Genomic DNA, 15,678 nt, shown 5'->3' with positions numbered 1-15,678 from the left:
CTGAGAAATTCTAATTCATGGAGTGTATCAATTATTATAAAGACATTTAATTTTATATTAAGATTTGAAAGGTTTTTTTAATGAACATTAAGCAATTCCACATATTTTCTAACTTTCCACGGGTTCCAAAAATAGAGGAAGGAACCCAATTTTGAAATGTTGGTTTTAAAAAATTACAGTATTTTTACATGAAATTGAGAGTAATTTCTGAACATCTTTTCTTTGTACCTTTGAAATAATGTACATTGTGTAAAACACCGGGATGCTGTGGTTAGCACAGACTTACAAAAATGTAAGGATGTTCACAGTTACATTTCATACTTAGTATATTCGTATTACATTTTTATTTTTTTGAGGCGGAGTCTCATTTTGTCACCCAGGCTGGAATGCAGTGGCACAATCTTGGTTCACTGCAAGCTCTGCCTCCCAGGTTCATGCCATTCTCCTGCTTCAGCCTCCTGAGTAGCTGGGACTACAGGCGTCCGCCACCACGCCCGGCTAAATTTTTTTTGTATTTTTAGTAGAGACGGGGTTTCACTGTGTTAGACAGAATGGTCTTGACCTCCTGATCTCATGATCCACCCACCTCAGCCTCCCAAAGTGCTGGGGTTACAGGCGTGTGCCACCGCGCCCAGCCCATATTAACTAAATTTTTAAAAGATCTTCATATGCCCCTAATAGATCAAAAGCTCCTTAAGAGGTAAGACCAAGTTGATTTTATGGGTGTATGTTCAGCTCCTAGTATAGTCTCTGAAATATAGAGATGGTTGTTTAAAGGTTGTTTAATCCAAGTTTCTATTTATATTTATAGTAAATCACCATCTCCCTACTGCTACTCTCAGCCTCCAAGAAAGCTAGCTCTCTCCGACTAATGGTTCTAGGACAACTGGGGCTGGATAAATCTCTATAAATCAGTAAAGATCCCAGCAACTCAACTGCTTCAAGAGATAAGAGACAGAAGACGTCTATACATTAAGTATTTAGTAAATAGCATTATAAAGCACTCTGAAACAGAAAGAGCAGGATCTTTTAAAAAATTACTTTGAGAGCCGGGCGCGGTGGCTCAAGCCTGTAATCCCAGCACTTTGGGAGGCCGAGATGGGCGGATCACGAGGTCAGGAGATCGAGACCATCCTGGCTAACACGGTGAAACCCCATCTCTACCAAAAAGTACAAAAAACTAGCTGGGTGAGGTGGCGGGCGCCTGTAGTCCCAGCCACACGGGAGGCTGAGGCAGGAGAATGGCGTAAACCTGGGAGGCGGAGCTTGCAGTGAGCTGAGATCCAGCCACTGCACTCCAGCCCGGGCGACAGAGCAAGACTCCATCTCAAAAAAAAAAAAAAAAAAAATTACTTTGAGAGAACAGAAGATCAGAGCTGAAATAGGGAGAATTCATTCCTACTTGAATGCATACAATCTACCTGGCTTTTCACAAATGTGATTTAGTTTAACCTAACCAAAATTTGGGCAAAATTACAAATTTTATAAACAAAAAAACCCTGAGGCTCAGAGAAGTAGCCTGACCTAAGTTGTGAAGAGAAGATCAAAATCCATAGCCAGATTTGTCTAAATCCAAATCTCATGCCCTTACCAATACATTACCTCAGAACAAAACTTCATTTAGTTTTTAAGATTCATTTTAAATAACAAAAAATGGACAAATGACACACATTTATAAAAGAAATTAACAGCAACTTTTCATTGTAAAGGAAAAGCACTTACCTGCCCCGCTTTACTAAATCGATGGCCTGCCAATATCATATGAAATGCGTATTTTCTAACCATGGGACTTTTCATGTTTATAAAGCAATGTGCCGCCTGTTCCAAAAGAAGTGCACTTCGAAGATCAGAATCCTAGTGAATGGTTAAAAGAGAAAAAGGTTAGTTTCACCAAGTTAAAAGTAAATACATAACTAGTGAAAAAACATTTAATATCTTAATACATAGCATATCCAATGTTTAACTTAAGAGTATATGGGGGCAAAGATCAAGGGGCAAACCAATCTTGATTCTTATAATAAACACAAAATTCTTTTAAGCTTTGAAAACATTTTCTACCATGAAATACTTAGCTTTTCATAAAAGCCGAATGTCTGGTTATGTTATGTGCCATGTACCAAAATCTGTGAATAACTGCAATTCCTTCTCAAATGGCAAAAAAGTTTGTCAACTACAAATTTATTACAGGTATACCGATAAATAATAAACCAGAAAACATTTACACCAATCTGATTTCCTCTGAAAATTGACTTGTTAGCATATTTTCATCCACCCAAGAAAATATGTACATAGATTATGAAATATTCTAATCTACTCCTTAATTCTCTGTAAAATTTTACTGTAGGTAAAGGAATCCTCAACGTTTGCTGTAATTCCAGAGGGCCAAATCGACAGCGTTTCATTAAAAAGTTCAGAAGGCTTCAGTTTCAAAGATTTTCTTTTCACCTGCTATTATTACATTAATAAAGAATACAACTCAAGAAAGTTTCCACTTCAGCTGACCCTCACAGTACAGAATCTACAAAACCACATACTACATTACGTCACCACCCTTAAGACAAATCTTTCGACTGAAAGAGTCATCATTTTACAGATAACTGAGAAAGTACTGAAGGTTGCTGATTAAATATCAACAACATTTTCACCAAAACTTTCTCCAGGTTTTTAGCTGTTCTCAAGCTGAACTTACCATGCCCTTCCATGTGTTCTGCTGCCATTATTTTCCCCAGGGAAAGTTGAAAACAGAAAACATTGACTTTAAATGCAATAATTTCAACAAATTATAGTTACATCAAAAGTGTTCACAGACCATTGATTATCATAAACTATCTCTACGTCAATCATAGAATTACATTAGAGCTGAAATAGACTCCAGGAAACCACCTAGAAAGCATTCAGTAAATGTCAGCTATTATCTATTTCAACCTCCTCCTGACAAAAACTAAATGATTAGATGATTGCTCAAGTAATTAAGATCCAAAAGCTAGTAAGCAAAAAAGTCAGGAATACGTAATTAATTAGTGGTTCTTAAAAATGGGTTTGTGTCAGAAATACTTAGGGGAGCTTGGGAGCTTACTTTATTTTTTAGAAAAATGTTTTCTTTTTAAAAAGTATTAATACAAACTAACTTTTTAAAAAAGAATACGTGTTTGAAGAAAAAAGTGAAAGAAAAAGAAGTGAACATCTTTCTTTCCTAGCCCATGTTTCATGTTATTTGCCAGAGGTAACTATTCTTTACAGCTTAGTGTTGTGTCCTTCGTCACCCCTCCTGTGTATGTATGTGCATATGTTTACATGCCTAAAACATATGGATTTTAAAAATACACATATATTTTGATACATAAGTGGCATTTATATAGAGTACCTTGCTTTTTTCACTTATGTAATGGACATCTTTCTAAGACATCTACATCTCTCTCATTTCTTTTAAAGTTACACTGTATTCCATTATAAAATGTACCCTAACTTACCAATTGATTATTGTTTCATATTTTGTTACTACATAAAATGCTTTGATAACTATCTTTATAGAAACATATTTGAATAATTATTCAAATATTTTTAATAGAGAAATTTCTGGTAGTAGAACTGCTGAGTTAATGAAAGCTATGCATACACTACTTCAGATTCTAATCAATATAGCCAAACTGCTACAAAAAAAGTAGCACCAATACATACTCTCATCAACAAAGAATAAGAGTATATGTGTTCCACTCTACTCAGCCAAAAATCTTTAAAATTTTTAGCTAATAAAAGAAAAATGACAGCTGGGAGCTCACACCTATAACAGAACCTTGGGAGGTGAAGCTGGGGGATCATTTGAGCCAAAGAGTTCAAGACCAGCCTGGGCAACAGAAAGAGACCCCCGTCTCTACAAAAATTAGCTGGGCATGATGGTGAGTGTCTGTGGTCCTAGCTACTTGGGAGGCTGAGGCAGGAGAATCACCTGAGCCTGGGAGACTGCAGCTGCAGTGAGCCATGAATTCACCACTGCACTCCAGGCTTGGTGACAGAAGGACGACCTGTCTGAAATAAGGGAAAAAATATATACATAACACCTTGTTCCTTAACATACACTTAATAGCAGGGCTGTTAATCTTTTAATATGTTTAGGGGATTTTGTACTTTTCCTGTGAATTGCCTGTTTATGCTCTTTTGTGAATGGTTTGTTGTGATTTTCTGCTTTGTAAGAGCCCTTTGTATACTCTTAATATTAGTCCTTTGTGATATATTTTGCAAACAGTATTTTCCAGTTTTGACAAGAGTTTATTCTTTTGCAGGGCAGCACACTATCGTTGCCTTTATAGTGTCAAGATATTGTTATCAAACTAAGAAAGGATGTTATCATTCCAGGACTTTAAAAAATGCTCTCCTAGTATTTGCTTCTGGGGTGTGTGTGTGTGTGTGTGTGTGTGTGTGAATGTGTCTGTCTGTGTGTGTGTGTTACTCTGGTTTCATTTTTTATTATAGCTTAATCAAGCTATAATATATTAAAACACAATGAATAAGCTAAGATTCCAACCCAAGCAGCGGGTTAGATATCACAATACCATTTTGTGAATAAGTTAGCTTTCTCCACTAATTTTAAATGATACCTTAACCATATGTAGTATTTAAATCCTCGTTCTAGCCCATTAATATGTCTATTCTTATCACTGTATAGAGTTTTACTTTCTGTAGCCTTATATTTTAGTATCTATATATTTTAATATCCAAAATAGGTAATTCTCCCTAATTATTGTTTCTATTTCAGAATTTCACTTAGGCCTCAACAGAGTTCAGTTTTTTAAGTGCTGTAATTTCTTAAGTCTATTCTTAGCACAACGCACATATGCATGCATATATACACACACACATGAAAAAATAAAATAAAATAATATATACACACACACTTCTTTAATGCATATGAAGCTTCACTAAACTGCAAAACCTGAATGGGCAGCAATCCTGGACATTCTAAAAAGCTAAGAATATCCCCTGAGAATACTTAATGGTTTGCAAATGATTCTAATGTACAATCCAGTTAAAAACCAAAATGAGAAACTCTTAGCATTTCCAAATTTAACACTCAAGAAGTGACCAACTGAAGGCACATGTGGAAGTCCATGGCCTGTATTAATTTGGCTGAAACAAAATTTTGACTCTTGCATGTAAAGAATCAGTTTCTAGACTGAATGAGAATCAGTTTCTAGAGCTGAATACTGTGCTTTCATATCTTAGTCCAGCTTTATTCTTCATTAGACCCTGATTCTTAATGTGACACCCAAAGTGGTAAAAACATTATTTTGAAAGGAGAAAAATAGCCCTGAAAAGAATGACAACTGCTATCAGTGTTGATGGAAGAGAAATAAAAGGATTTTTACAAAGTGATGGTTTTATCCAGAAAGCAAAGACTTTAAATGAATTGAAAGATAAAATTTTAATATAGTGCTGTATTTCATACTATCAAATAATAAGTTTTATATATGTTCCATAAGAAACTAATAAAAAAAAAAACCTGTTGATAGCACTTCATCAAGAACTCCGGCCTATGAAAATTCTGTCCACAACCAAGAGATAATTTTAACAAAAGATAAAAAGACAACAATAACTTAAAATATGAGGGTTATGTACAGAAAAAAAAAATCATCTGAGGTAGAGGCCTCAATAAACCAATAAAAACACAGTTGATAAAGTCACCAGTTGTAGCTAACTAACTGAATCAAACATCAAACAAAAAAGATGGCTCTAAGCTTTTAAGATTTCATCTCTGCATAACCATGAAGTTAACAGGAAAGAAAGGTGCTTTCAGCTGATAAATTTCCCATAAGACCAGTTACTCCCAAGCTGAAGAAACTTACAAAAAACTGACATTAGCATCCCTAGAAACTGATTTTTCATATTTAAATATAGTAACAGAAAAAATGGGTTGTAAGACCAGAATAAGTGTTCAACACAGAAACAGACACAAGCAGGTATGTCTTAAGCACCAAATTCATATATATCCTATGTGGTGATAAATGTGGCACGTTTCATCATTAAACTGGGTTTGCTCTGCCATTCTGAGAATCCCAGGGCATAAAACAAAAAATAAGATCCACTTGCCCAAAAATTTGCAGTACATAAAGTCAAAGCACAGCTCCTCCTCTTGCCCAGGCCTCATTAACTATCTTTCACTGTGACAGTATTAGCAAAAATCTAGGGAACACAGTTCAGGCATGTCAAGAGTATGTAACTCAGTTCTCCAGCTTCAAAACCAGTGTGCATCTCTTGATATTATACAGCCTTTCTAGTTAACAAAATACATACAATAAATGTAAATTGTTGGTAAAGATTTAACATAATTTATAAACATTATGCCCAATAATCATTAGTTTCAAGTTACCCCAAAGAAATTTATGACAGGTATTGCAGAAAAGGCCACTGAGAATCACAATTTCTGGGTACATGCACCACCACCTGCCCCCTCTCCCCACCATATGGCAGTAAATAACAATGATACATTTTCTAGACTTTCATGATAAAACAAATCATCCAGATTTGAGAAAGAAAAGGGAAAACAAAGAGTTGGAAAGAAGAGAAAAATGACAAAAAATAACACGGTTATAATGCAGACAGGAGAATTTGCTCTGAAGAAATTTTATTCATATATGTGGATAGAATGGCAATTAAAAGCATTTAAGCAAGGAAGAAAAAAAGGAATTTTATTCAAGCTCCTGAACCATAAATTCTTTTTACATTCACTGATAATCCTTAGGTTGAAAAACACAGCAACACATTCAAATCCAAGTTAAGATTATTTATTATAATAGAGAACATCAGAATACTCAAAAGCCTGTATTCAGCTCTACAAATAGTTTGTTATCTGTTCATATTTATTAGTCAGTGGCCATGCAATAACAATTATTAAACATTTTAAATATCGCTTCTGAACCTAACTAGTTAGATCTTACAGAAACTTTTGTAGAAGAATTAATGGTTCAGTTCCAACAAACACTTGTAGAGCATCTAATCCACGTGCCAAGGCCAGTGTTAGGCAACAGGAATAAAAACAGAAGGCAACACGGTTCCCTGACCTGAAGAAGCTAACAGCTTAAGAAGCTTAAACATAATTTCCAATATAATATAATATGATGTCAGGTTTTACAGCATTATATGAGAGAGCAGAACAGAGACACTTAGGACAAACGGGTGTACTAGGCAAGACTATCTGAAGTACACAACTGATACCATGACTAGTAAACTACACAAAGCAAGAGGAAAAAGGCCACAGTTCCAAAGAAAAAATATTAAGAATGAGAACTAGTACAGTAGGAGAAGTTTTTAAAAAACCAAAAAAAGAGAGAGAGATAAGTAAACTATATGGAGATACAAAAAGAAAATACATTTTTAAAGATTAAAATTTTTTTAATTAAATAAATAATGTTTAAGAGCTTGAAAACAAAAATTACTCCCACCCCCACCTCCATGCTACATTGGATTACAGACAGGATAGGAGAATACAGGAATATCTCAAGCCATTTCTGCCTTGAGCAAATAAAGGGCTAGTTAGTGATAACATAATTGAAGATCATGATATATCAGGTAAAAAATGTTATGGGTTTATTTATATGTTAATTTAAGATGCCTTGGAAACACGAAGTAGATAAATCTTTGTTGCTGCTGTTGAGACAGAGTCTTGCTCTGTCGCCCAGGCTGGAGTGCAGTGGCGCGCGATCTCAGCTCACTGCAAACCCCACCTTGTGTTCAAGCAATTCTCCTGCCTCAGTCTCCTGAGTAGCTGAGATTACAGGTGTGCACCACCACGCCCGGCTAATTTTTGTATTTTTAGTAGATGGGATTACATTATGTTGACCAGGCTGGTCTCAAACTCCTGACCTCAGGTGATCCGCCCGCTTCAGCCTCCCAGAGTGCTAGGATTACAAGCGTGAGCCATCACGCCTGGCCGCAAGTAGATAAATCTTAAAGACAGTTGGCCATACAAATCTAAAGCTCAAGGAAAGCTCAGGGTTAAAGACAGATTTGAAAGTGGAAAGCATGGTTGTGGATAAGATCATCCCCAAAACATAAAGAGTTAAAAAGTGCAGTGGTCCAAGGATTAAAATCCTAGGATAATTTAACATTTAAGGAGCAAACAAAGGAGATGTTTGATTTCGTTCCTTCATTCTTCAGTAGTCATCTAAAACACGTGTTATTAACAACACTTATAAAGGAATTACTACCATTCTTTACAAGCCTGCAGTCAATGCAACTCAATAATGTTCGTTGTAAAATCTTCAACAACTATAAATGAATTACTTTTTTCTCTTTTAAAATATTCACAATATAGGTTTTTTAAATGTTTAAGATGATTATCTTAAAAAGTTCATGCTAGTTGAAAGTAAAATTAAAACCTCCTCAGTGATTAGTCTTTTAAAATCAGCTTTATTTCCCTAGCAGACTCAGATAACAAAATATGAAAAATAAAAAATAAAATATCATTTTATATTAGGAACAACGCACATGCACATTGTTTTAAATATTCTTATTCAAAGGACAAAAACCTAATAAGTCACAGAGTATGCTCAATACATGTCTGTAGTTAATAATGAAATGTAGCCTTAAAATATGTAAATAAATTTAATTTATAAAAAATTACATTTAAAATTAACTCAACAAAAAACCAAAATAGCCATGTTGTAAATTCCCAAAGAGTGATTTCCCTGGCTAATTTTATGTTTTGTAAACCCTTTCAAGAAAGAAGATACGTCTTTTTAAAAAATGAACAATGCTAATTAAAGGAAATACTACACAGTTTCAGTACCTCACTGGTCAACCGTATTAGGAGAGCTGCAGCCTCTGAATATTTGCTTTGACTTTTTAAAAGTTCAGCACTAAGCAACACACATCTTTCAGCCAACACCATATTCCTGTAGAAAAAAGGGCAAGAAAATAAAATCAGCACAATAATACCCTAGCACATCAAAGTAAATGTGTTCAGCAAAAGATTCCAATTACAATTTTAGAGGACAGTTGCAGGGAATTGGTTTCAGGACCCTCCAGGATACTAAAATCCAAGGTTTATCAAGTACTTTATATAAAATTGCATAGTATTTGCATATTAACCCATACACATCCTCTTGTGTAATTTAAATAATCTCTACATTACTTATAATACCTACTACAATGTAAATACTATGTAAATCATTGTCATACTTTATTTTTCATTTGTATTTTTAATTTTTATATTATTATTTATTGTTGGTTTTTCCCAAATATTTTTAATCTGTGGTTGGTCAAATCCGCAGATACACAGGGCTGACTATAAAAAGAAGAAAAGAAGTCTATGTCCTTGTTTTGCACCTACCAAAAAGGCTTTTTAAAAAAATCTTCAAAAATTTCTCATAACTCATCAAAACTTTTCATTATCACGTAATTTGGCAGTAAGAATACAATGCAAAGTCCTATCTCCTGTATGCAGAAAAGCTAGAACTGGTTCCATAACATATTTAACAAAGTCTGCTTTGAACAGAAAAATATAAACATGTCACACATATTTCTTTCTCTTTCCTTATGCAAATTCTGATTGTGTTTCATCTTGCTGGCTACTTTGAGGAATATTTAGGTATTTTCCCCCTGACAGTACCATTAAGATGTTTCTGCTAGAGATGGCATACAGCCCGTGTTGTCTGATTGATTCCTGACCCAATTTTAGTCTTTTTTGTAAAAACACAATCAGTTGATTTTGTGTACTACTATATCAGTAATCTAGAATTAGATTATCCATTTTAGAAAAGAATGAAAACATTCTTACTATGAAATTATAAGATGGAATCCTATTGCTGGCAAACAGCAGCAAAAGTTTTTCTTTTTACTTTCTAATCCTTATAGAATCAAAATATCACTTGGCTTTAAAATTATTAATATAACTAAAGTTTGCTAATTTGAACTTACTTTGGAAGCCCATTCTAAACAATGAATAGTATTTACTTTAGAAACACAATTTACTCCTTTCAAAAATTCAAAAATTATTATACTGACTTGTCACAAACTTTCTACAAATCATACCTTTCTTCCTTGGAGGTTAGGTATTTATGAATACCTAAGATTGTTTTGATGAACACAAAAGACTAACTCCTATATACTAGCAACTACTTATTTAACAGGTTCAGTTCTTAAAGATTTTTCTTCAGTAAATTTTATAAACTCCCTTAAATCTTAACACTTATGTTTGATTCCTAAACGATTTATCCCATATAGTCAATTACTTCAGTTTCTTCATCTGTAAAATTAGGATAAAAATAACATGCACGATTTCAGAGGTTTGTTGTTAAGACTAAATGTGCATATAAATTTTTTCGGCATGATGGCAAATGCTGAACACTCAAAAAATGTTTATTATTATCTTATTAATGATGCTCTTCTGTTCTAACCATGTTACCATTACGATGACTACTTTTACTGCAACATTATAGGGATCAAAACTGGCTCTACATCTGTCTTCCAATGCACCTATTCTGAAACAACAGAAAAGTCGGATTAATTTTTCCGAAAAGTAACTTCTATTATGTTAAGTCTCTACTCAAATATTTGGTAATTTTCCATTTACTACTACGTAAGTCTTCACTGCAGCTTAATAAAAATAATACATGAGTTTGGTGCAGTGGCTCACGCCTGTAATCCCAGCACCTTGGGAGGCCAAGGCGGGCGGATCGTGAGGTCAGGAATTCGACATCAGCCTGGCCAAAATAGTGAAACACCGTCTCTACTAAAAATACAAAAACTTAGCTGGGCATGGTGGCGGATGCCTATAATTCCAGCTACTTGGGAGGCTGAGGCAGGAGAATCACTTGAACCCAGGAGGTGGTGGTAGCAATAAGCTGCGATCACACCATTGCACTCCAGCTGGGCAACAGTGCGAGACTCCATCTCAAAAAAATAAATAAGTAAATAAAAAATAAAAAACATGGGCTAGGCATGGTGGCTCATGCCTGTAATCCCAGCACTTTGGGAGGCTGAGGTGGGTGGATCTCTTGAGGTCAAGCGTTCGAGACCAGCCTGGCAAACATGGTGAAACCCTGTCTCTACTGTAGCCAGGCAAGGTGGCGCACTCCTGTAAACCCAGCTACTCCAAAGGCTGAGGCAGGAAAATCACTCGAACCCAGGAGGCAGAGGTTACAGTGAGCCAAGATCGCAGCCACTGCACTCCAGCCTGGGTGACAGAGCAAGACTCTGTCTCAAAAAAAAAACAAAAACAAAAATAAAAATAATACACGACAGTAAAGGTTCCTCACACAGATTTATCTCAAATCTCCTTTCCAAATTTATCATCCAGTACTTTCCCTATACAGAAACCTTCCAACCTAGCCAGGGCTTTCTTCTCTTTAGCCAATAATGCACACTGAAAACATTATGCCTGCCAATCACAACTCCTGATACATCTTCATGGTTATCAAGTCCTAACCACTTTTCTTTCAAGGTCTACCCATCAAATATCCCATGAAATCTCCCCTGACCACTGGGGACCCGTTCATAGTCTCCTTACAGGTGGTGAGTTCTCACTCTTACAGGGTTGAACAGAAAGCACTATGAATACAATATTGTTTAACTATTTTTTTTTTGCCTCTTTAACAAAGAAAATGCAAAATGACTAATTCCTAACTTGACAGCAGTTTAAAGTTAGAAATGTCCCCACAATACAAATTACCTTCAATGTAACATATAATCTCTACATAACACATTCCTACCTGCCAATCCAAACAAAATAGAAAAGAAAAAGGTATAATAAAACATTAATTTTTTAAAAATTACCTCAACTTGTCTCTGACTATATTAACTTGATTTGGGAGTTTAGGAATGGAAAAAAAAAAAAAAAAAAAGAACAAACTGACCTCTAACTGGATACAATATAAATCTTATATAGTCACCTACTTGCAGATATCCCTGTATGTCTGAATTGCTGTATCCATGTAATGAGCAGGATATGGCCTAGGTGCTCCTGGTTGAAGAAAAGCGGACACTGCTGCCATTTCCTAAAATAAAAGATATAGTTTACATATTTCAAAAGAAGAAACAGTCTTACAGTTTAGATAGGAAACTAAAAGTTGGAATGAAATTTGTTTTTGTTTTTTTTTAACTGGATACACATGTATAAACTTTATAGCCTAATGCAGATTTGAAAAACACATTTATAGCCCAGTCACTCATCAGAGAAGATGGGTGATCTGACTCTGGAAGGACTGAAGTCAGAGGTCAAAAGAGCACCTAGAATTCAAATAAGTAACGAGTAAGAGTCCCATAGCAACCTCCAAGTAGTAATGTCTTACTTAGCTCTTCTGAGCAAGACTGCAGTACCTTCAATTAAGGCCTCTAAAACATATCCTTAAAGACTACAGTCTCCTTGGCCACCTGGTCTCAGAGAAATCATGACAGTAACAGGCATTTCCTTATTGTATTATATTACTCTCTTCCTACACTTTCCAACTCCTGAACACCCTCTAATGACCACTGTTTGGGGATGTGTTTTTCCTGAAAGAACATGAGGAATACAGAGACCAAAAGGGAGATGCTTCCATCACAGGTAAAGTTAGATCGGATAAGATTTAGCAGTTAAACTGCAGGAATATAAAGAATGAATTCTGGTGTACAGACAATTACGAAAGGCTCAGGCAAATATAAGGGCACCATTGGCTACATGGGGAGCAAAGACTGCTTCTAAGATTTGTTTAGACCCCAGGGAGGTCTTTACTTTTGCCTAGACTCATATTTGCCACGGAAATTCCAAAGAGAGCAGACATTTGGATTTGTCCTCCTTTGGGTGTCTACCTGAATGTTGTGTGTGGCGGTGTGAGTGGGTGCATGTATACACAATGTGCTTATGAGTGAATGCTATGTCAGGCCTAGTGGTTACGTGTGTTGTCTATCACTTTTCTTTATTTTGTCCAGATTTTTTAATCTTCTGTTTCCTAGAGCTACTTATGTTTCCCCTGTTTGTCATTGTAGTATTTGACAGTTCTCTCTCCCCATCAAAAATATGCTGAACTGGCCAGGTGCAGTGACGCACGCCTATAATCCCAGCACTTTGGGAGGCTGAGGTGGATGGATCACTTGATGTCAGGAGTTCCAGACCAGCCTGGCCAACATGGTGAAACACTGTCTCTAATAAAAATACAGAAATTCCTGAACACCCTCAACAGCCAGGAGTGGTGGCAGGTGCCTGTAATCCCAGCTACTCAGGAGGCTGAGGCAGGAGAATCGCTTGAACCCGGGAAGCAGGAGTTGTATTGAGCCGAGATAGGGCCACTGCACACTGGCCTGGGTGACAGAGTAAGATTTGGTCTCAAAAAACAAACAACAACAACAAAATATGCTGACCCTACGCTGGTCAGAGCAAGAGGTTATTTCTGTTAAGCAGCATCTTACCCGCAGTGTTCTCCCAGATAGCTGCCTAATAGCTTTAAATGGGAGGTTGAATAGTCAGTTTATCTAAATCATCTATTTTTCCAAACTAGCTTGAAAGGTCTTTTCATTTATTTTTACTCCATGGGCCTCTGATATGCTAAGATATAACACAGTTATGGTTGTGGTATCATCTGTTATAGAGACAAAAGGGAAAAAAGGTTGGCCAGGCCCAACATAACCAACATGTTAGGTTCCACTCTGCAGTTGGGACTGTTCTCCTCTAATCTGTTTGCTGGGTTTTCTGTTTGAAAACAGCCCCTATTCCTCTCCAGTGTCCTGCTTTTTGATTGTGTGTGTGTGTGTTTTCCCTGTGACACTGGAAGTGGAAACAATTTTCCACCCAGAGAAAAGCTTTGATCCAAAATGCTCCAAGAATGAATTTCCAAATATTTGCTAGTGGAAAAGGAGCAGAGGCTATGACAAGAGTGATTTAGTGTTGTACTTCAAAAGAATTATCTACTATAGTAATATAAGTAATACATTTATTTAAGCTTTCAATCTTAAAATTCTCTAGTCAGTATCCGAAGTCCTCAATATTTAAATGAGATTTTCAAAAAAACTATGGTGTATATATACTATCAAATTAGCCTAGCTTAAGATTTCTACTAACACCCTCCTCCCTGTTCTTCCCTAACCTTCAATAAGTAGAGAACAGACCAATGATGGATCACAAAGAGAAAAATAAAGTACATCTCTTTCCAATTTATTGGTAAGAATATAAAATCAGAGCTCACAAGATTGCCTTATCAATACATTCTGCCAATTACAAACTCTAGTTTATATCCACTATCACATAGATGGTGCAAAGACCATTTTTCTTAAACCTATTACTGTCAATTTCCTAGGTCATATTTCATTTTAAAACTTCATTCTGGATGGGTTCAGTGGCTCACACCTGTAATCCCAGCACTTTGGAAGGCTGAGGCAGGAGGATTGCTTCAGCCCAGGAATTCAAGACCAGCCTGGGCAACATACTGAGATCTAGATCAAAAAAACAAACAAACAAAAAAACCTCATTCTATTGGCAATGCCTAGGACTTTAGTTAATAATTCAAATAATATACAATGGTGGTCAAAGGATTTAGAAATGAAGATTTAGCACAGTGCCACATGCCTGTAACCCCAGCACGTTGGGAGGCCAAGGTGGGGAGAATGCTTGAGCTCAGGAGTTCAAGACAATCCTGGGCAACATGGCAAAATGCCATCTCTACAAAAAATATAAAAATTAGCCAGATGTGGTGGTGCACGCCTGTAGTGCCAGCTACTGTGAGGGGCTGAGGTGGGAGGATCAGTTGAGCCCAGGAGGTTGAGGCTACATAAGCTGTGATCACACCACTGCACTCCAGCCTGGGCAACAGAGCAAGACCTTGTCTCCAAGAAAAAAAAAAAAAAAAACACCTAAGTTTTAATGAAAATGGCTCACGCCTGTAATCCCAACACTTTGAGAGACTGAGGCGGGCAGATCACCTGAAGTCTGGAGTTTGAGACCAGCTGACCAACATGGAGAAACCCTGTCTCTACTAAAAATACAAAATTAGCCAGGTGTGGTGGCGCATGCCTGTAATGCCAGCTACTTGGGAGGCTGAGATGGGAGAATAGCAGGACGGGAAAGCCATAATTCACTTTTAAGACAAACAAATGTACTTCTCTGCCACATTTTTTAAAATAGAAGAAAAAACAAATAATGACTTGGGAACTGAAATACGATTAAAGCCTTTAACCTGATAGTTCCCTGAATGACAATACGAACCATATCTATTTCAGAATGCCTCTGCATTCTCAGCACTCAGCAGTATCTGCTCTAAATTCATTGAAGGAGCTAAATAAAAATACATAATATCCATGTGACAAAATATCGTACAGCTCTAAAACATGTTTTCTTGGCCGGGTCCAGTGGATCACACCTGTAATCCTAGCACTTTGGGAGGCCGAGGCAGGCAGATCCCTTCAGGTCAGGAGTTCGAGATCAGTCTGGCGAACTTGGTAAAACCCCATCTCTACTACAAATACAAAAATTAGCTGGGTGTGGCACATGCTTGTAATCCCAGCTACTTGGGAGGCTGAGGCAGGAGGATCGCTTGAACCCAGGAGGTGGAGGATGCAGAGAGCTGAGATCAAGCCACCGCACTCCAGACTGGGCAACAGAGTGAGACTCCGTCTCAAAAACAAAAAAGTCTTCAAGAATTCCTATTACTGGTTTTGCTGTGATATTTATTTTGCCTTTGTAGTTACAATGACTAAATATTTTCTACAATTTTC

The 15,678-nt window shown here is 36.4% G+C and overlaps 1 protein-coding gene and 1 long non-coding RNA gene across 5 annotated transcripts in view; both read right to left on the bottom strand.

Annotated features, from left to right (window-relative positions):
* Positions 1–15,678, bottom strand: part of TRAPPC8 (trafficking protein particle complex 8) — a 117,557-nt gene that overhangs the window by 60,799 nt on the left and 41,080 nt on the right. For all 4 annotated transcript variants that reach the window (XR_004429214.1, XM_033178051.1, XM_033178052.1 and 1 more), the window contains exons 10-12: positions 11,890–11,990; positions 8,783–8,888; positions 1,723–1,854 (exon numbers count right to left, since the gene is read on the bottom strand). Coding sequence is in view for 3 of the 4 variants with exons in the window: in XM_033178051.1 (XP_033033942.1) it covers positions 1,723–1,854; positions 8,783–8,888; positions 11,890–11,990 (339 nt within the window). In the remaining variant the exon portion in view is untranslated. The remainder of the gene's footprint in view (positions 1–1,722; positions 1,855–8,782; positions 8,889–11,889; positions 11,991–15,678) is intronic.
* Positions 12,884–13,556, bottom strand: LOC117064008. Its single transcript, XR_004429215.1, has 2 exons — positions 13,333–13,556; positions 12,884–12,999 (listed from the first exon to the last, which is right to left on the bottom strand). It is a non-coding gene; the product is annotated as an uncharacterized LOC117064008 (long non-coding RNA).

Source organism: Trachypithecus francoisi, unplaced genomic scaffold, assembly GCF_009764315.1.
Source record: "Trachypithecus francoisi isolate TF-2019V2 unplaced genomic scaffold, Tfra_2.0 Lachesis_group19, whole genome shotgun sequence".
Classification (NCBI taxonomy): Eukaryota; Metazoa; Chordata; class Mammalia; order Primates; family Cercopithecidae; genus Trachypithecus; species Trachypithecus francoisi.
This window is presented reverse-complemented; position numbering and strand designations above follow the sequence as displayed.